General features: G+C 48.7%; 1 protein-coding gene across 3 annotated transcripts in view; it reads left to right on the plus strand.

Moving 5' to 3' along the window:
- The window catches only part of CREB3L1 (cAMP responsive element binding protein 3 like 1), a 45235-nt gene extending 26295 nt beyond the window's left edge, over positions 1-18940 (plus strand). The window contains exons 3-12 of one of the 3 annotated variants that reach the window (XM_048308032.1): positions 2610-2770; positions 4339-4417; positions 5329-5489; positions 6132-6281; positions 7066-7124; positions 8972-9040; positions 11342-11441; positions 15457-15571; positions 16030-16273; positions 16672-18940. In XM_048308032.1, coding sequence (XP_048163989.1) covers positions 2610-2770; positions 4339-4417; positions 5329-5489; positions 6132-6281; positions 7066-7124; positions 8972-9040; positions 11342-11441; positions 15457-15571; positions 16030-16273; positions 16672-16708 — 1175 coding nt within the window. In that variant the 3' untranslated portion in view covers positions 16709-18940. Of the gene's footprint in view, positions 1-2609; positions 2771-4338; positions 4418-5328; positions 5490-6131; positions 6282-7065; positions 7125-8971; positions 9041-11341; positions 11442-15456; positions 15578-16029; positions 16274-16671 lie in introns of all 3 variants that reach the window. The other 2 variants (XM_048308030.1, XM_048308031.1) reach the window with 2 other exon arrangements.
- The last annotated feature ends 2222 nt before the right edge of the window (positions 18941-21162 follow it).

The raw sequence follows: 21162 nt of genomic DNA on the forward strand, positions 1-21162 counted from the left end.
TCCTGTACAGGTCCTGCTTTCTCACTGCTCTTTTTGTCTCACCTCCTCAGCCCTGGGAAGCAACAGATATCTCTCAGCCATTTTTCTTCCCAATAGGTACAGAGTATCTAGAGCAGAGGATGAGTGTCTTGGCGTGCCTCATCCACCAACGTACAGTGAAATCTGCAGTGTTACAGTGTTACCTCTGAAACATCCTCTCGGGCAGCAGAATGTAGACGTGTCCATACAAGATGCCTACTCCTCAGTCCTCATTGACCCTCTGATGGCTTATTTGTTTCTGATTCTGTAACCCAATCACTCCCCAGATAAATCTCCGAGGGTGGGAAAGAGAGCAGGGTCAGAATGTAGACAGGAAATGGGAGGACTGCACATACTTATTTGGGTGTCTGCTCCTTGGCCTGTCTGGACCAACAGCACTGGGGGCTGCTCTCTCACTGGATCAAGTCTGATTGGAGAGAGCCCTTGGTGGTCTGCTTTCCCTTGTCTGGTAACTTGCTTCAGTAGCAGCCCTCACAGACAGAGGATACCCCACACATCTGAGAAAAAGAGAAATGCAGATCTTTGCAACAGAAAGGATAAGGAGGAAAAGGCTTCAAATCACAGTAAGGAACTTCAGAGTAGTCAGCAGGCAAAATGTTCCCATGGTGGGCATAGCAAAACCATAGAAGAGCTTAAATGGGGGAAGCTGAACTCTTCATCACTTTTCGAAAGGGTAGGTTCAAGTGAATCATCTGTCAGGACTGACACAGGTTTATTTGAACTTGCCTAGAGCAGTGGGATAGACTGAAAGATCTCTCAAGATCCCTCATTTCTGTGAAAGGCAGAAGTCAGTCCAAATTTTCTGGACACAAGCACTTGTGGCTGTGTGACACCTTGCCTCTTTCCATCAGAAGGGGTTTGCATACCAGGAGTAACTAGGGCTTCACTACCAGCTGCGGGTTCAGTGTCCTTAGCAGGACAGGGAAAACAACCCAATCTGTGTCTGCTCAGCAGCCTCTGCGTTGTCTCATCTGTGCAGTGCACCCCTGCCTGAGACGCTGCCTGATGACATTGGCCCTGGTGCATTGTGGGAATCTCTAGAAAGCAATCCAGCAGCACTGAGAGCAGCACACACAGCTGAGACACACGCAGCAGCCACAGGAGCTGTGTCTCTGCTTGAAGATGTCCACTCACAGAGGCAGCTGGAAGGAATGAACATCTGCTAGAGAGACCTGGCTAGGCAGAAAATAAGAGGTGCTAGGCCAAAGACAGGAAGACAACATATTCCATTGGCAAGGGCAACACTGTGTTATCATATGTAATTCTTGTTTGGGCTTTAACACCACTCTGTCCAAGCAAAGGCCAGAGGCAGGATTCAGAGCAGAGAAAGACCTTTCTCCCTCTCTCCTCTTGCCAGGACATCTTCTGGACTGAGGCCTGCACTGCAGAACTGCTAGGCAACATCCCTGGGCCTGACAGAATGCTGCATGCAGAGAGCAGTGCAGAGGGGTCAGAGTGAGTCAGACTGTGGCCTTGTGGAGGCAACTGGAGCTCTCTCTGGTGACATGCTTAGCAATAATCTGTCCTGTGTCAAGCCAAATGTATTTTTGCTTGTCAGATAAAAAAGGAAAGGGAAGGGATGAGCATTAGGAAGGAGGGCACAGGCTGCAGGCCAGCTAGGAGTAGCCTTTTGGCAGGCTGAAGTGTTTGAAGAGCAAAGACCGAAAATCTAGAGCAGAGCCCAGGCAGCTCTCCTGCCTAGCAGTCTTTTTTCCCATCTGATGTGCAGTTTTTCTGGGATCTCTACTTCCAGTGGCAAGCCAGGCTCACACCACAGATGTGCATGGGACAGAGCAGGCAGGAGGCAAGGGGAGCATGCCCCCACGTCTCCATTCAGTTCTCTTCAGACACTCCCTTTCCCTCACTGCTGCTTCTTGTCCCTGCCAGCAATGGCAGCAGGGCACGGCTGTGGACAACAGTGCCCTGAGCTGCCCAGAGCGGAGGAGAGGGTTTCAGAGGTGAGACTGAGGGGAGCAGCTGTGGAAGCAGCCTCACAAGCAGGTGCTGCAGTGAGCTTCTTCCATAGAAATGGACCTTCCTCCTCTTCTGTCATGCAGCAAAGCCCTGGTGCTTGGCACAACATCATCGGGAGGCCAAAGCAGCACTGTCAGCCTTTCAGTGTCATCATGCTTGCTTTCTCACCAGCTCTCCAGCAAAGAGATGGTGCTATTCTTGGTAACACACCTGGCAGCTCTGTGATGCTGGCCATGCTGCCTAAGGAGCAACAGCCCAGCATCCTTCTCTCACTGAGCCCGAAATATAAATAAGCTCCAGAGGATGAGACCTAGACATTACTGGGGGAAGAAACCCTGCAGCTGTCCTCCAGAGCTTGGGCTGCACAGTCAGAGCACAGCAGAGACACAATTCCTCTAGCTCTGTCCTGTGTGCTCCCCACACACTGGGGGTTCATTCCCTTTTGGACTCTGTGTTGTGGGCCTGCACATGCTTGTGTGGTAACAGTGCTAAACTTGGAAAGGCAGCCTCCTCAGTCAGGGGAAGCTGTCTGCATGGCTTTTTTTTTCTTGCCCTGTTCTTGCTAGAGTTTGACTCTCATGTTGTGCATGTTTCAGAGCTGGAGAATGGAGTGTGGTCACTGGGGCCCAAGCTCTGCTCCATCATGGTGAAACAGGAACAGAACCTGGCTCTAGACCTGCCCGAGTCCCAGCTAGCTGCCAGCTCCATACCAGTGCTGAACCTCAACCCTCTGCAGAGACTGCCAGTCCCCGAGGAGGTGAGCCCATCTAAGATCCATCGGGAACCTGGGCTCTCACACAGCAGCACCCCTGGTGATGCAGACCCAGCCACGTGACTGCAGGGTTCTGCAAAGTGATTTAGCTGCTGGACAAACAGGAGAGGGTGATACAAAGCCCAGATACTGCATTATTTGTCATTCTCCTCTTGAAATGGCAGCACGGGAGGCTTTACAATCTCGGTTAAATATAAGCATGTTCCCTTGGCACAAAAGCCAAAAGCTTTATGCTTGCACCTACTGGAGATGTGTCCCCTCCAATATGCCAGTATTTCTGCAGCCACTCTTGGCTTATTTTTGTTTTTCAGAGAAGAGTGTCAATTAATGTGATGCCAGTGACCCCACTATACCTGCATATAGACCCCTGCTCTGGCACTGTCTTTTTCATGGCCTTGGACTTGTCACATGGCCTCTCACTCTTCGTAGCTGCTCACTGGAAATGTTGGTCCCACTCCAGGTCCTGCTTGCTTTTTCCTATGAAGCAGCAGGATTTACTATTTCTGTGTAACAAGGGGCCAACTCTTTTGGTCATATCTAGGTTCTTAAGAAGCCTGTTTGTCTGAAGGAGGTTCACTTATGCCACTGGTATGTGGGTGTAAGTTGAGGGCTCAGTTCAGCTGGCCTTGAGTCCAGCTGTGTTGGATGAGAAAGTCTGACCAGTCTCACACAGACGTTGCCTATCTTGTAGCAGCTCAGTAGATAACAGTAGACCATCTCTGGGTTCACTTCCTTTTTTCACTCACGCTCAGCATCTTCCCATTTAAACAACCATCCAAAACAAATGGGTTCTTCCAGCCAAAACTGTGCACAAACTTCCTCTATTATTTACACAGCTTGAACTTGCTGTGCCCTCAGATCTCTGCTGTGTGTGCTCAGCAGTCATACCATGGTGCTCTCTCAGCTGTGTTTACAGTCTGGAGGAGTTTGCAATGTGTCTGTTTAGTGTAAAAACTCCACCCAATGGTGGGCTGGGGGCTGGCAAGGCAGGAGGCTGAGGGGCAGCATAACGCAGATGGGAGTAAATCTACTCTTTATTCAGCTCTCAGTCCCCTCCAATTGGAAACAGTTGTCCAGTGGTCCTGGTGAAAATCATGTGAACAGGATGGGGGGGTTGTTCTGTTTCTGTACAACCTCCATACTCCCCTTTATAATGAAGGCAGATCAAAGAGGGACTTCCCACGGTAACGCAGGGGTTGGTTTAAATTACACTGTCTGGGTCTATCAAAGGAAGAATTGCCAAGAATAAAAGTCATCTCCATTTTGGAGGTACTCAGCTCAGTGCATTACTTGGCAGCACATCCATCTGCCACTGCCACTTCCTCTGCAAATGTGTTTGCACTCTGTGTGCCCAGCAACTGAGACTTCAGGGGCTTATGTTTGAACTCTTGGTTTCCTTTATGTGTGGTGAGAGGCTCCTTTGGGGCAGAGCTGTGAGATGGGGCAGGACAGGCAGCAGGTTATGGCTATGTGGCTATGAACAGAACTGGTGGGATCCTTCTGGGCAGGGGAGGTAGCAGTGGCCAAGAGCTCCTTCTGCTTCTCTTCCACAGATTCCTATAGAAATGACTCCAGCACCTGTGATCAAAGCTGAACCCAAAGAGGTGAACCAGTTTCTAAATGTACCTACAGGTAAGAAGATAGAATTTCCTGGTCAGCTGTATTACTCAGATATAGATTGTTATTATACAGGGAGAAAAGACAACACCTGAGGGCAGAGCCGTTCACATAAGGTAGCACTGGGGCACAGAGCAGTAGAGGAGTGGGCACTGCACTGTTCCAACTAAGATCAGCATCTGCATCAGCAGCCACACACAAAATTGTTCAGACAGGGACTCCCAGGCAAAACAGGCTACTTCAGATCTGGAAATATGCAAGAGTGCTTTAAAATCCTCAGAGAGACTGTAGAGCTATCCAAAAATAACCATCTGAAAGTCAGGAAATTCAGGATCCAGTTTAATTTGAAAGAAACCCAAGCATCTGAAAATCTGCCGATGCACAAATGAAAGCACTATGGGAACTCCCACTGCCGCAGAGAGACATTCCTAAGGCATATTCCCACCTCCATTAAGGCCCCTAGGGCTCTCCAGTACAAAGTGGGGACAGTTTTCAAGTGCTTGGAAACCAACTGAGTGACCAGAGCCCTGTTGGATCAAGTGTGCTGGCAAGTGTGTGAGTCCTGCAGTGCTTTTGGAAGAGCTTTTCTCTCACAGAGCTTTCTGTACTCATTAACAGGCTATGGAGCAAAATATCATGGGCTTTTTACTTCATTTTGGTTGACACTGGAGTACCTTATTGCTTTGTAAATACCTTCAGTGCCTTGGCAAAGCCCCTGCCAGCTCCTCTGCAGTTCCTAGTTTAGCACATTTGAGGTCAGTCTAACCTCTGTCTTGGGCAGTGCTCAGTTCAGCCTTTTTCTCAGACTCACTCCATCTTGTGAAACTCATCACCCTCTCCTTCCAGCCCTGTGTTATAGGCAGGGCCCTATGCCTGTACCAACAGGCTGACATGAGAGCCATTGACTTGATCTCCTTATTTCTCAGTAGATGACCTGGTGCAGATGCCTCCAACTCCGCCCAGCAGCCATGGCAGTGACAGCGACGGATCTCAGAGCCCTCGGTCCCTGCCTCCCTCCAGCCCAGCCCGGCCTGCTGCTCGGTCTTCTACTGCCATCTCCTCCTCACCTCTCCTCACAGCACCACACGTAAGGAGGCAGCAGGGCATCACTGGGACACAGGGCTCCTTGCTGCTCAGAGGGTTTTGGAGGCTTTCCAAGGCTCACGTGGAGGTTCCTGCCCTTGCTAAGGTCTCCAAGCTGAAATGCTCTATCAAGGCAATGTGATGCCTTAGCACAAGGATGTGGGGACAAAAAGCGCTCGCAGGAGTGAGGAGAGGCACAATGAATCTTGCATAAAATCTACCAGCAGCTACCTTGTTTTAGCAGGTACTGTCTTTCACCCATTCTTTGGGAAGTGGCCGATGCACTAGAGGACTTTCTGAGGAGGCTAATGGGAGAGAGGAATTACTGAGAATTCCCCTATCCGAACCATTTTAACCGTCACCCAGAAGTTTGTTGGCAGGGTCCTGCAGTGTAAGTGTGTAGCCAGCCTCACTGTGAAGGAGCAGATGCCCTCCCAAGTAAAAGAGGAAAGGAGTTGCTGAGCTGTGCCCCTAGGATCGGGTTGAGAGTAGGAAAGAGCACTGCCCCGCACCTGTTTGGTGTCAGTGGGCAGTAGTGTATTCTATTCTGATGTGTACAGCCTCTGGCTGCTCTGCAAGGCTTTAAGGAGGATCACTGGAGTAGAACTTCTTGGTGACACTGATGGATGCTCTCTGTGTGTTTCAGAAGTTACAAGGAACCTCTGGCCCACTGCTCTTGACTGAAGAGGAGAAGCGCACCTTGATTGCAGAGGGCTACCCCATTCCTACCAAGCTGCCCCTCACCAAAGCAGAGGAGAAAGCACTGAAGAGGGTCAGGAGGAAAATCAAGAACAAGGTGACTGCAAAACATGTAATCATACAGTTCCCATGATTCCAGAGCATCCTCAGCTGACCAGTGCTATAGTTACCCTCACCTCCTCAGCTGCACTGCAGCTCAGAAAAGGTGGGATCCTGCCTTTGGTACACTAGCACAAGCCTCGCAAGCCACAAAATGGTGCCAAGGGGCATCTCTGCTTGGATGTTCTGCAAACAGCCATATCTGGGAAGTGTGGCTTCCAGCCCAGCTCCTGGGAGTGTGTGGCCTGGGACAGGGTCCACCAGCTAAGGTATCACAGATCAGACAAACTGGTCTGGTCAGGCCTTGTTGCAAGGGCAGGGAAACCAAAGCCATTGCATGGTGCAGGACGGGTGATGCACAGTGTTCACTAGCCAGGCAGAGGCTGTGAGACTTTAGACTGGGATTAGAAAGCATCCTGTGGGAGAAATGGTGAGACTGAACGAATCACCCAATGACTCAGAAGTGGTCTTGGGCAGAATGAACCCACATGGCCACAGCACATACCCATGTGAGTCAGAGGAGTGGAAAGATGCTCTCAGCAGCGAGGGGCATAATGCAAAAAAAGGTTGTGGGCTACAAGCCAGGGAAGGCTGCATACCTACAGCATCCATCCCTCCCAGTTTTGGCCTGGAGACCAGCAGGAATGGCAGACTGGAAGGCAACTCCCCATTTGCCTTTAGGATGCTGTGTGTGCAGGGAACAGACAAGATGCGTGAGCCACAAAGAAATGTCCAGAGGCTCATGATACTGACTCCCCTCTGATGGCTTGCCCCCCTCACAGATCTCAGCTCAGGAGAGCCGCAGGAAGAAGAAAGAGTATGTGGAATGTCTAGAGAAAAAGTAAGTTTCTTCTCAGTCTTACTTTGAGAAAAGGATTCTGTCCATGCACAGCCCCCCTTTCTAGTGTTTTGTCTCTGAATTGCTCAAAAAATACAGTTCCTTGCAAGGCTGGCTGCACAGGAGTTTGGTTTGGGATCCTGCCCCTACTCTCCTCCCTCCTAGAAATCCTCTTGCGGGATAAAGATTGGTCAAGAAATTCTGTGTTTCCAACTGCTTCGTTTGGCAGGTTCCCTGCAAAACATAGGCCATTTTGGCTGCCAACAAGGTGGGATTTTGGGTAAGAGTCATGTTTCCCCTCTAGAAGTTGCTTCTATTTTGTCTGTCCCGTAAGTGGCAGGCTGTGTGAGGGCACTGACAGTGGCTTTCTTGCCCTCTCTTCCCATGAAGGTGGACACACAAGCACTTGACAGCAAGAAAAACCTTGCATTACAGTTATTCCCCACACTCTCCCCCACTTCCACTCTCTGCATTAGCTTTGTTTTTCTCCTTGCAGCCTTGAGGTCCTGCACGCCTAGCAGGCATAAGCCTAAAGTGAAGTCACATGACACTGACAGGGCAGAAAATAATTCCTGTACTAGCAACCCTAATGCACATTCCCAGGCAAAGAAGAATGCTGAAATCCAGGCACAAATTCATGTTTCTGTATAATTACCATTTTCTTCCCAGTTACTAACACCATCTGAGATCAACAAATGGAAAAAAACAACCTCCAAACCCAACTTTAATTAACTCTTCTCCCTGATGCTATTTATCTTCTCTAGTTCCACAGAAATGCTCAATTAAAGCAGATGATTCAAGGCACCTTCAGGTTCTCATGCTGCACCTCAGTGTGCACAGGTATGTCCAGGCATCAGAGCACATCACCTCCAGCTAGTGTCCCATATGGGGACCTTCATGCCGGGGCTGGGGAGTTGGCTGACCTCGCTCAAGGGGCAGGTCCAGGGTGTTTGGTGCTGGGGCCTCCTCCCCAGATGTTGCCGTGCTGCCTGTATGTACTCAGCAGTTTGTTACGCTAGAGCATTGCTATGACAGATGGCTTTCAAACAATGCCAGGTTTAAATGTGAACCAAAAGCAGCATTCAGTGATTTTTTTTTTAATAGAACATGCCTTTGGTCAGCTTGGCTTACTAAAAGCTGATTTGTCAAAACCTGTACTTGGGCCTTCACCATTCAGTTTGACACTTTTGCTGCAAGCCCAGTTTTTGCACGGAACGCCTGGTTCAAAGGCTGTGCTGCAAACCTCCAGCAGGATAAGGCTGTGTCTCTGGTCTGCCTTTCTCCCGACCTGGAGGCACTCCCCTTCCCTTGTCCCAGCTGCAGCCTAACCACTTTCCCGTCGGAAGCTGTGGGAAGGAGCCTGCAGGTTCTCTGCTGCCCTCAAGTGCCTGCAGTCGGAGCTGGCCCAGCGTTTGAACAGAACCGTCTGGATTTCACAGCCGGGGCGCAGAGCCCAGGGCAGGTTCCCAGAATGAGTGGGAGAGGTTTGAATTTGTCCCCCTCCTCCTTTTTCATGCTTCTTAGGGGGGTTTGGAAGTGATGGAAATGTCTGCATAACTTTGTGTCTGTCCTGACTTGACCTGCCTGTAAGCAGGTGCTACTGGCTCTCCCAACCCTCAGGAGACCCTGAACTGGGAACTGTCACATTGTAACTGTCCACCTGCAGTCTCATCCCTGCTCCACTGGGGCTGACTGCAATCAGGTGGGCCAAGTAACATTTGATTCCAGGACCATATCTGTAGGTGACAGATGAAGCCACTGAGCCTCCATACCCCATGAAAAGCAAGGACTGCATTGTCTTAATCTGTCTGGCCTTTGTGACTAACTGGCTATGGCTTTTATTCCCATAGGGTCGAGACATACACAACAGAAAACAATGAACTCTGGAAAAAAGTGGAGACCTTAGAAAATGCAAACAGGTAAGAGGAGCTAGACTTGACTCTCTGTGGATAGGGCAGGGTGGGTAGGAAGGGAAGTCGGGAGCACTGGAGCAGGGGGACCGGAAGAGAAAAGCAGGCTCCCCCAGCTCCTGGATGGATGCTGCTTGGTGAGGTGCTGGTTTTCAGCCCATGACAGCAATGAGGCAGCTGGGTTTGGTTAGCAAGCCTGGAATGTTTGTGTTGGGATGCCAGGACACTCCGCAGCGAGGGGAGGGAGGGAAGGCATGTTTCCCATATCTCTTCATCCTTCTCCCTGCAATCCTTTGGGCTCGTGGTGCCTTCTCCATTCCCCTCCAGGGCTCTGTCTGTCTCCAGGGCAGATGCATTAAGGGAGGCCCCTCACAACAGCCTCTCAGACTCACTGTTTCTGCTTTTGGGCTCTTTGGAGGAATACAGGGCCCTGGGCATATTGTGGCTGTTTCAGGTTACTCTTGAGAAAACTGAACAGACTTGGTGAATACAAGGAAAGCCCATTCTTCTAAATAAAAGTAGAGATCCCAACTCCCACCAAATCCTGGGCAATTCCTCGTGCATGTGGTGTCCCAGCCCTTTCCCAGCCTCTTTTGGGCATAGCGAGCCCAGAGAATCTCTATCTCATCTGCTGCTATTGCTCACCTGAAAGGAGCAAGCTGCTCCCACAGCCCCAAAGTTCTCTCACCCAAGGCTCTGGGTTTCCTCACTCAAGGCTCTGGTGAACACTTGTGCTTCTAATATGCAGACCTGGCCAACCAATCACATGGGGAATTTGCTTCCTTGGAAGCAAATAATGAAGACTCCCACCCCTGCAGTGGGGATGGGCAGCTGGAACTGGAGAAGGGCCCGGCTCTGCCCCATCTTACGGGACACAACAGGTGTGAGCAAGGGCAGGGTAAACTGCAGGGGATGCTTGTATCTATAGCCCCATTTATATCAGCTCGACTTGAAGGGGAGAACCACAGCCAGAGAGCCAGTTCCTCACCCACTCCTCTGCTGCCATGACAGCTCATGGAGTACTCCTAGATGCTCTACTGCACACCTTCCTCCCATTGCATGACATGAGTGCAGTGGCCTTGGCTTCCAGGCCTGCCACTGGTGCTGGGACTGGGGGCTGCCAGGAACAGTCTGGCTGAGGTGTGTGAGGGCCAGAGGTCTCCTGTCTGCCAGAGATACAGCTGCACTGCTGCTCTCGTGCATGGGGCACAGCTTGCCCCCCTGGTCTCTCTGGGAGTGTGGGCAGCCCTGCTGCTGAAAAAGTGTGAGCCCCACCCTGAAAAATCAGGAGACTGGCCTAAAAGCCAAGAGATTTTTATTTTTTTCCCGAAATACACATTGTGTTCTTTCTAAGTTGGTTTGGTTTTTGAGCACTGCCAGTGGGACACTCTGTGCTTCTCTCCACATGTACAGGGAGCAAAACAGGATTTGGAAAGGGATAAAGCTGGGATTCTCCTGCAATCTCCTGGTTCCAAGACCTGGCATTTTATGAAAGTTCAAACATACTTGTGTAAAACAGTCAGTGCTCCCAGAGGGAAAGTCAGCAATAGGCTCAGTTTCAGTAATATGCAACTCTTGGGAACTGTGTGCTCTGTAGTCTCCCTCATCCCAGATTCCTTCACCAGCTCAGTGAAGGGTTCAGTAGCTCTTGGTAACACCTACCACTGTTTTGTGTTATGTGTGCAGATGCCCATGAACAGTTAAATGGGGCAGAGAGACGTTAGCATGTGTTCCAACCAGGGCAGTCAGAGTATGAATTAACTGCTGAACTCAAGATTTGGCTTTGCCTACATCCCTCTGCAGAATTTGCCAAGACTGAAGAAGCTTGAGGGGATCACAACCGTTTCTTATTTCTCTCTCCACCACAGTTTGGGGCACAGGTCAAGCTTCAGAGTGTGTGTCTCTGAGTGAACTGGGAGCAGGCAAGCCTGTTCTAAAGGCCTGACCCGTCTACGAAGTTCAGCCTCCATGCCAGAGCTTGGTTTTCATGGTATCCTGGCTCTCCACTGCTCTGGGAATTGACTGTCTGGGCTTTGAGGCACCCCGGAGTCCTAAATTAATGGGTCATTCATAATAGTGGGTAGGTGCAGTGAAGGTGGTAGTGGGCCCACTGGTAAGACCCTTTTTTGTTTCTTGTTTTCCAAGCCTGTTTGGTCAGAGGACTTAGGAAATACACAGCAAAGGGGAGATACTTGTTTTCACAAGAAGGGAAAATCAGGGTAAAATATGGAGTGGGTAGTGCTATTCTTGGCTCACTTACTGGCTTCTACCTCCTTATTAAGTTTTGATATGCGTTGTTTCCTATCACAGGACTCTGCTACAGCAGTTACAGAAGCTTCAGGCTCTGGTAGCTGGGAAAGTCTCCAGACCTTATAAAATGGCTTCCACGCAGACTGGGACCTGTCTAATGGTATAAGCTTCATTTCCATCTTCCTTATTGGCCATGCTTCTCCAGACAGCTTTGTTGATTGCCTGTCTCTGCCCTCTTCCCTGCGGCCCAGCTCTGTTGTCAGTTACATCTGCTCCTTCCTTTTGTGTTATAGTCACCAGAGCTGTGTCCTGTGTCATACGTACATACATCAGTTGTTTATGCAACAACATTAGAATAATTCCTGCATTTTCACTGCCTTGTTCTTTGGGCAAAACAGCACTTTGTTTGCTTTTCATTAGCTATTATCCATTCAGCAAAAATCTTCAATGAGCTTCCATTGTAATGGGCAGTTTTCTTTTGCTGAGCTGGTAATGCTTAATGTTTAACTCAGCAGGGCAGAGGAACAGTCCAAGTATTCATCCCAGTGGGCATTACCTTGTGTTTATCAGCAAGAAATGGCATCTGTTCTTGCTATGCCTGCACATTAGGCTTTGTTAAATCCAGCTGGAATTCTCTTTGTTTGTCCTTTTGACTAACCATAATAATTCGGAGTTGTCTGTTGTTTTGGTAATCCCTGTTTGCCTCATAGTGGAGGATCATGGTTAATAAATATTTGCTTCATTGATGAGTTTTAGGGCATGCCAGTGTGTAGCCATAAGTAGAGTCAATTGGTTGTTCTTCATCTCATTTTTTTTGCCAGGAGGAAAGTTTCTGATCCATGGTAAAAATAAAATCTTCACCCCTCTGATGTCTTTGCAGGATTGTCATAGTAGCTGCTCGTGACAAATTTGCCAGAGTTAGTTATCTATATCTGATTATCACTTCTGTACTGTTAGCAGTCACAAAATGCAAACAGATGGTGAGGTACTTGCCCCACTTTCTCAGCACCCTCAGTGTCCTGAGGGATTGTTTTCTGGTCCTGGTTCAATGAGTTTCCTTGGTTCCAGAGCCCTGGCTCTGTAATTTCAAGCACTTCCTCCTTTCAAAATCTGCTCAAACTTTTGCTACTCTTTGCTGCCCCCATGTCAGATCAGATTTTAATGACTGACTGTTTTTTTCTCTGCTCTCTGTCTTCATTCCCAAGTTCTTTCCACATTTTTGGGTGTGACCCAGCTGAGCCCAGTGACTCATTGCTCCTTAATGCAGCAGCTCATCAGAGCACCCCTGGCTCCAGCAGTTCTTCAGTGCTACTACCTGGAATAAACAAGTCTAGAAGAGGTGCCTTCCAGACATTCCCTGTGCTATAGGCTGATAAAATATCTAATTCGGCTTCCCAACAATGTCTTATGTCTCCTTGCTGCTCCCTTTGTTGCAGGCATCCCAGCCCACACACCCACTCTCTCAGACTTCCTAGCTTTGAAGCATTTCAAGAATTTGTAATTTGCTTTTCTATCTTTGACCAGTTCCTTTCATAAGCCTCTGAGTTCTCATTTTCCATTTTCAAGTACAGCATTCCTTATCATGACAGATATGTAGAATTATCGTGTCTTGCAGCATGGGAGTGGAGCAGGCTACCCTTCTTTAGCTGTGTGTCATTGCTGCTGGATTTTTGTACTGCCAGCTCTTGAAGGCCTCCAGTGGTGAGCAGTCCTCAGCCTCCTCAGGCAAACCATTCCAGTGCTATGTTATCTTTCCCAGATAAAGCTTTCTTGCTATCCGATTTCAATCTTCCTTGCAACAGCTTAAGCCTATTAGAACTTCTTCTGCTCATTGTAAGCAAGATCTGTTTATTCTCCCTTTGTGCAGCTGCATTTTACATACTTGAAAACTCTTGTTTTCAAGCAACTTCCTTCAGTCTGCTCTGCTAAATCACCATAATTTCTTCAATCTTCCCTCGAAGGCTGTTACTGAATCACTGCTTGTTCCCAGAACTCTCTACCAGACTTTCTCCAATGGCCCTGCATCTTCTTGGAAGTATAGGGCCCAAAGCTGGGCATAGTGTTCCACCTGAAGGCCAGTACAAATCCAGCCAGAAAGCCTGTTCATAATGCTTGGGCTGAGATTTGCCCTTTGCAAAGTGACACTGACTTGGACCCATCTTATGCATCAGTTTAACTCCCAGATCCTCTTCTGTAGAACAGCTGAAACATGTAGCCACTGATGTATTTCCCCTGCCCACCTCAGAGGTCTCAGCAGGTCTCCACATTGGTCTGTATAGATCTTCCCACTGTTCTCTTGGACCACTTCTTCCCAAGGTCAAGATCATTCTGAATTTGAATATTGACCAAAATCCAGTCTGCTTGTAGTCTCTCCCATCTGCAGATTTGGTACAGTCCATCATTTAAGTCAAGCTTAAAAATGTTGAATCTTGCCAGATCCATAACAGATCTCTCTGCTACTCCATCTGCTACTGCCTCACAGTTTGACAGTGAACCATTTGATAAATACACTCTCAGTATGTCTTTTTTTTTTAATTTTGCCTCCACCTTTCCAAATGGTTTTGCAGTAGTTTTCTCTAGCTTAATTTCCCTCCATTTTAAGAGGTCAAATAATGAGATGATCCAAAGCTGTGACTTGAATGTTACTCAGAATCAAGGCAAGAGTTATTGTTATGAAGTGTTGTAGAGTTTGAACTGGAAGTGAATCAGAGCATCAGACTTAACCTGAAACAAAACAGAGTAAAAACAGTGCTGTTTTGCAAAGCCTCAGTTGAAAGCCATGTTAAAGCAAGATGTTAAGTATACTGCTCTTTCTCAGCCCAAAAAGCCTGTTTTGTTTTAGAAGGAAAGAACAGACTTTACAGGGCTGGCTCACTTTTCTCCAAGTTGTGTGTTTGGCTGTGATAATTCCAAGCAACATCTATTCAGAATTTATTTTTTCCTGCTTTTGTGGAATAAGGATTCTAAATGCCTCATGTGCCATGCTTAGGCAGCATCTATGCTGTCTTCATTTAATGTCCTTACTTTAAAACCAGCCACGAAGAGTCTGGACAATTAAAATCCCTCTTTACATAATATAGTATCCCCATGTTATTATTCAATCTTCCACATCTCCTGGAATCCACTGGTGGTCAAAATTACCTTGATGTACCAGGTTCTGTGCATTACTTAGGGACAGGTATTCCAAAATAGGTGACGTCTGAAAAGCAGTCAAGCAGTTGCTGGCTGTCTCCACAGGCGTCCATCCAGGTCAGATTAGCTCGTTTATACATAGGTAGTAGAAATCACCAACAGACGCATTGCCTCTTTGGCTGCTCAGTCTGAGCACTGAGCTGGCAGCAGGTGGTTACAGACCATGCATAGTGCATGAGTGTTCAATAAATTGGTTCTGTTCCATTTCCCCTGTGTCCTTTCTTCCTCTGTACTGGCAGTTCCCTAAGCTCTATAGAGTCCCTTACGATCAGCACTGGCATTTCACTCTGAAGCTTTACTGTTACGGCAGAATTTCCAGATAGGCCCAGGCCTACCTGAGGAGGATTTCAGGGGAGATTTCACATACTTCTCTCCTGTTATCACTACCTAGTAGCTCTGACTCGTCTGCCTGATAGCAGGAGGCACTAACACATGGTCCTGCATAGCTACACGTCAAGCATAAATTTAACCCTTTCCTGCAATTTGGCATCTTTACTATCAGGTATTAGGCAACTGCAGTTCTGCTGTCATTTCTGTCCTTGCATGCATAGTAGCTTCACTTTGCTATGTGTGTGGTACCTCCCAGATTTCTCCTGTGGGTTTGTTTTCTTTACAGCCCACAACAGCTCCTGCTAAGCCAATGGTTGGGTTCCCTTTGGTCAAGGCAGAGTTTGTCTCTGTTGAGTCTCCTCTTTTTTCCAGCTTGTTTCTCAGCTATGCCTTCCACTATCTCTCCTCAATAGGATGGGCAAGTTCTCACAAAAGAGCCGGAAATACCCCAAATAAAGCAACAAGAGGAAGTTTCTGACTTCCCTTCTTGAATGTGCAACAGAGATTAGCACAGCAAGCCCCTTCCCTCTCTGGGGGACCACAGGTACCCAGCTGTCAGCCTGACCAGATCTTCTTACACAGCCTCATGTTGGTGTGCTGTGAGGGGAGTGTTTCTTCGTGGCTCGTGGCACTGACTCTTATCTCCTTTCTAGGTGCTGGCACTCTGCTTCGTTCTGATCCTGGGATCCCTGATGCCCTGTCTCCCTGAATTCTCTTCAGCATCACAGACAGTGAAAGCAACACCAGCACCAGACATTTACACAACTAGTAAGAGTGAGTCTAATGTGGTTCTTCCATGTCAACTTGTCAAACCATTTCCAGCTCTTCTCTCGACACTCCCTGATCAGGCATGGCATCCTCGCCTCTGTGCCTACGCCATATGCTGGGACTGTGGCGAGGGAAGATTCCTGATCTGTCGGTGGTACAAACTCTCACAACAGCTCCTTGTTGGGCCTGTTGTCATTCTGTGCTAACCGTTGTCCCAAAACATGACAAGTGTCAAAGGAAGGAACGTGAGGGAAAAGTCCCAGAGCAGACTGGTTGTCTTCTGAAGAAGCTGTGTGTCCAGGGGGGCATTTGCTTCCTGAAGCTGGGGGGAGGAGGGTGTCCTGCACAGTTACACATGGACAAGGCTGGGTGAGCGTGTGCTGGAACCACCATCGTGACCCACACCCATTGCAAGAGACCTTGTCCTCATTGTTAACCAATGCTCTCCTTTTTTCCAGTTCAGTCACGGAGCCTCCTTTTCTATGATGAGGGTGCTGGCTCCTTAGAAGAGAGCTATAGCTCCTTCCTAACCATGGACCATCCTGAGGGGTGGGAGGCCAAAAAAAGGCAGTCTGAGGAGGGAAGGCCTCATCTGGCCAGGACACATGAGACGACTAAATATCTGAGCAAAACCCAGGGGGGCCCTGACCAGAACCAAACTGACCCACCTCTCAGCCACCTCAAAGAGCAATTCCATGAGAGGTAAGTAGGTGGGGCCACCTTCTGAGCCCAAAGCACAGCATGGTGTCTGGGGGTAAGCAGCAGGCATGTCCGTCCCCTCTGCTGCAAGCTAAGGACAGCGGGGCCGCCCGGGACAGGTAGTCAGCTAAGAGCACTGGCTGGAGGAGGCCAGTGCTGGCAGGGAGCATAAGAACAAGTTCATTTTCTAGAGCAAAAGTTCATCCATAAAGCAGTGTCCCACTTGTATAAAGATGTGGAGGGCTGGATGACTCAAGTGGTCCCAGGTTTGCATTCCATTTAGTGCCCTGTGGAAGGAGTTCATCCTGGTCAGAGCAAGCTAGCTGGGTACACAGAGAGGTGAATTTGCATAGGAGGCTACAATGAACCTTGACTGATGCCTTGTCTTTTCTTTTCCTCAGGGAGACAAGCTCCAGTGAGACAACTGAATTCTTGTAGCAGCTGCTGGACCTCAAGGCCTCATCTGTCTGATTGCAGGATTCCCTCCTCACTAAGCAACTGAGGGGACTTGGCAGGAGAGGGCACTGCATTTAGACACTCCTAAACTGGCCTTGGGTTCAGCTCCTCCCCTTCCCCATCATCCCCATTAGTGCTGATCTCTTTGAGGGGAGTCACAGGACTGCCAGAACCAGCAATAAGTGTCTGGAGAAGCCCTGAGACTCCCTCTTCTCCTGGCCTTACCTCCTGCTTAAATGAGCACTACCCTATGGATGTGGGCTCACCTTGAGGTGGAGGGAGATCAGGGGAAGCCCACAAACTATTCAGCTCACTCCCCAAGGCCTCCAGACCAAGGGGGCTGTCCCCACATGTGTACCCCTTGGCTACATCAGATGCACCTGAAGGAGAGAGAAAGTGCTGGATTTACTGTCCTGCCTGAGGGTTTTAGGAGTGGGTGATGCTGGTGCTGGAGAGATGGCTCTGGAGAGTTTGAGCTCATTCCTTGCCCTCCATATGTTAGTATATTTCTGCTTCCATTGAGAGAAAACCTAGTTCTTTCTTGCTCTAGTTTTCTCTTGATGGACACGCCTACGTAACTTCAACACCAACTATCTGCACAGATCTGCACACAAACGGAGTGGGGGAGAGAGATCCCAGACAGATAAATCACCATAAAAATTAGCCAGCAGCTTCTGGGTGACCAGAGCTCTGAAAGAGAGAACAACTTTCCCTCACAACCCACTTTTCCCCACCCTCAGCACCCCAGTTTTGGCAGGGGTGGTATTTTTCTTTCTGTTCCCAGCTTGGGCCCTACAGTGCAGTGCTAACCAGGTCAGTGGCCTTCTCACTTTCCATTTTGCAGGCCTCCCCCTTTGAGAGTGAGTGAGAGAAACACATTCCCATAACCGAACCCCCATCCCGGCTCTCCATCCCTGATTCTGCTTCATGCCAAATGGGGTGTTCCTAGGAACCAGCAGAGAGAGCTAAGCAACCCTTTGGAGGGCTGTCAGATTAACCATCATTCCCCTCACATCCTCTGTGTGCACAATAGTGTTGTGAAAGCCACTGAGGACTTACTGGCATTTCTGGAGACAGGTACATCTGTCAGGAAAGAGGTGGCATGTTGGAATTGGCCAGGACAACCAAAGACAGTTTTAGACCTCTTCTTTCTAAATGCTGACACCAAAGGTAGCAAACTCTTGCCATACCACCTCTTGGGCCAGACTTGCCAAGCTTGGTGTTGAAGTAACCTCAAGCCTATGCCATCCTCTTTAGCACCCAGACACCCATTTCTGACCCTTCTTCCTCTCCAGCAAAAGCCCTGCGAAAAGACTGAAGTGTCTCCTCACTCCATTCCCTCAGCTGCCATTTGATGGAAGGACAATGTGGGATAAGAGTGTCGGAGATCTGGGATGTGGCAGGTTGCACTCTGCCAGGTCTCCCAGCAGGCTCCTCTTCTGCTTGTTTCTCATCAAGCACCCTGGACTCACTCTGCACTGCCCCAGCCTCTCCTCTTCCCCCAGGCCGGGAGTGGAGAATGCTCCCTGTAGAGGAAGGATGGGATGGCTCTTGCTCAAGGACTGAGAGAAGTGAAGAAAGGGCCCTCACATCCTTCTATTCTCCCTTTTGAAAATTGGTTTTGCCCCTCAAAGTCATTTAGGAAAATCTGGACACAGCTAGCTGCAGCCGTGCATGCGTGGCCAGTGGGGTGATGAAGAGGAAGGCTTTCAGCACAGCTCTGCTCTCCCCACAGGACCCGCTGGTCACCAGATACCACTGCACTCCCCATCCTCCACCTCCACCCCAGCACAAAGAACCACTGCCGGGTCCAAGCACGCCCTCCTCCACCCCAACACTTCACTGAGCATGTCCCCATGCCTCCCACTCCCACCGTTGTACAGAGATCAAGAGCAGAACTCGTTTGTACATAATGAAACTTATTTTGTATTATTGCCGATCCCTTAAGATATTGTATTTTGGAGACTCTCAGATCCTATTTTCAGTATTGTATTTTATTAAGAATTAATGCGGGCTTGGCATCTATGAACTTCTTTCTTGTAGCAGCTCACTTTCCACTTATACTCCAGCAGCTGCTTCTTCCCTCTTAGTTTTTTTTGTGGTTTTTGTTTTGTTTTGTTTTATTTTCAAGCCACCCTTTCTCCTCCTTCTATCAATTGCTCTGCATTTGCTTTATGAAGCAAAATAAAAATAAAATAAAAAGATGCAGCATCAGCCCTGGGTTGACAGGTGCTTTCATTGAGGCATGGTTGTCATGTCAGCCCACGTGCACAGCTCCTCACCTCCTGCTCCCTGTCCCGTTCCCTGGCCACATGGAAAACTGGTTCAGTACTGGGACCTCACACTCCATGTCAGGGGCTAGAAACAAACTTGCATGTTTTATTTCCAGCAGCACTGCCATTGTAATTTCTTCTGCAGTTCTGAACAAGTCAGAACTGTTCTGCCTCAGTTTCTTCTCCCGCTTTGAAACACCACTATCGTCCTCTTAGAAGGAGGAAGATCATGGAAGAAAGTATATGAGGTGCAATGGGCTATTCTGATGAAGAGGCTGTGCAGGGGTCTGTACAACAAAGACATAGCTCCTAGCACTGTGGTCCTATCCTGTCTGAAAAAATACTTAAATCTTTTCATTAACCGTAAAAGCAGAGCAGCTGCACTCAGATGGGCAGCAACCTGGGTCCTGGCTGTCTGTCAGCCTGTACCTCTGACAGTCTATTTACATCTGCGAAAACTGATAGCTTTTGTCCTGATTTTGTGTGAAACACAAAACAACAGGAGGTCTAGAAAACAAATTTTCATTTTCTAGCAAGCTCCAAGTGGATTCATTAGAATCTGACTGTTGAAACAATTCCTCGCAGTCAGCCCTTCATGTCTGGAAGGCAGCCCAAGCAGGAGCTCCTTTCAGAGATGCTATAAGGTGTCTCTATCTCCCACCTCTGGCTGGGCTGATACAGCAGGACTCTGCCACAGCAGGATGTGAGGCTCAGGGCTTGCAAAGGTCTCTTTCTGCAGATTGTAATTTCTTTGTGGAGAGGAGTAAAGCTGTTGCCTCGCTGTTTTGACTGAGCTGGCCATTGAACAGTGTCTAGGAGAGACAGGAACTCTCTTTTCTCAGCTGGGTCTGTACTTCCAAGAGGGAGTTTGATGTGGGATCCATGGCAGATTAGTCTGATGTGGGTTTTGCAGACCCTTGCAGAGCTCCCTTCCCCTGCCTACCCACCAATGCAAGGAAATGCCTGACCTTGCCCTGCAGTTTCTTCCTGGGCCAGAACTAGTTGTGAGTTGAGAATCTGATGTTTTCCCTGCAGCACCTTGTCCAAAAGCAACCTCCTAACCCTGCGTCAGTATGATGCACCTTCCCTCACTATGGAGTGGGGCTGCTCCCTGCACTCACCAGATTTAATCCAAAGGAAGGGCTCCTGCTTTGCTCAGCCCTGTGAAACTTCACACGGCTCTTTGGGAATTGCCTTCCAGAGAGATTTTGGCCTGCACCCTTCATGCACACTCCAAAACAGGTGCAAGAGGGAAGATCTTAAAAGGATGAGTTCTCAGGCTTTGGCTCCTTTAACACTGATGCAGCCAGAGCAATCAGAACCCCTTCCATCAGGAGAAAATTTCCCTTCATCTTGACAAATCCTCCTAATTCTGCAGTCTACCAGATAACTCTGAGCTGCTCAAAGCAGGCACATTAGGATCTTTTGATCCCCACTATGCCTCCCAAAATGCACCAGCCAATCATACCTACCAGTTTGGCTACAGCAACTAATTAGAGCAGATTGAGAGAATTAGCAAAGCAAGAGTCACCTTCTTTACAAGTCACCTTCAGCCTCACTCAGTTGCGCTTGTTCTGCTCCAAGTGCCCCAGCTGAGCTCTGCCACAACAAGCTGGGCTTCTGCCCATTCAGGGTCACATTTCTCAGAAGCCTCTGCACTGTCAATTCATACAAGCCCTGAACTTAAAAATGCTGGCAGAACACGGACTTTGTTTTTCAGAGACAAATTATTCCCGATTGTTCTGTTACCAGGCCAATTAGAAAAAAATAAAGAGAGAAAATAATTGGGTTTTGTGGCTTGCTGCTGCCTAGCGGGTCACTGGCAGTGCGTGGTAGCAGCCTGGTGGGTATGTTCTGTTTGTTACAGAAGGACATGTGCTGTTAAGGCTCTCAGGAGAGTATCCCTGCTCTCCAAGCCTGGTGTGGTCCCTCTTGCTGTTCTCACTTGGGAGTGTGCTAGCAGTTGTCTCACACAGCCATTATGGGATGAACAGGCTTTGGTCCTGCTACCTGGCAAGAATCCTGGGCTTTTGGACAACTTCTGGGGAAAATGGGACAGTTGCACCCCCTCACACCCCCCAGGTGCTGGGGGCTTGTTAACAGTGATGGCACCTGGATGGACACTGATCTGTCCTGCCTCAACAAATCTTGTTGATTTTCTAA

This window comes from Corvus hawaiiensis, chromosome 6 (assembly GCF_020740725.1).
Source record: "Corvus hawaiiensis isolate bCorHaw1 chromosome 6, bCorHaw1.pri.cur, whole genome shotgun sequence".
NCBI classification, from domain to species: domain Eukaryota; kingdom Metazoa; phylum Chordata; class Aves; order Passeriformes; family Corvidae; genus Corvus; species Corvus hawaiiensis.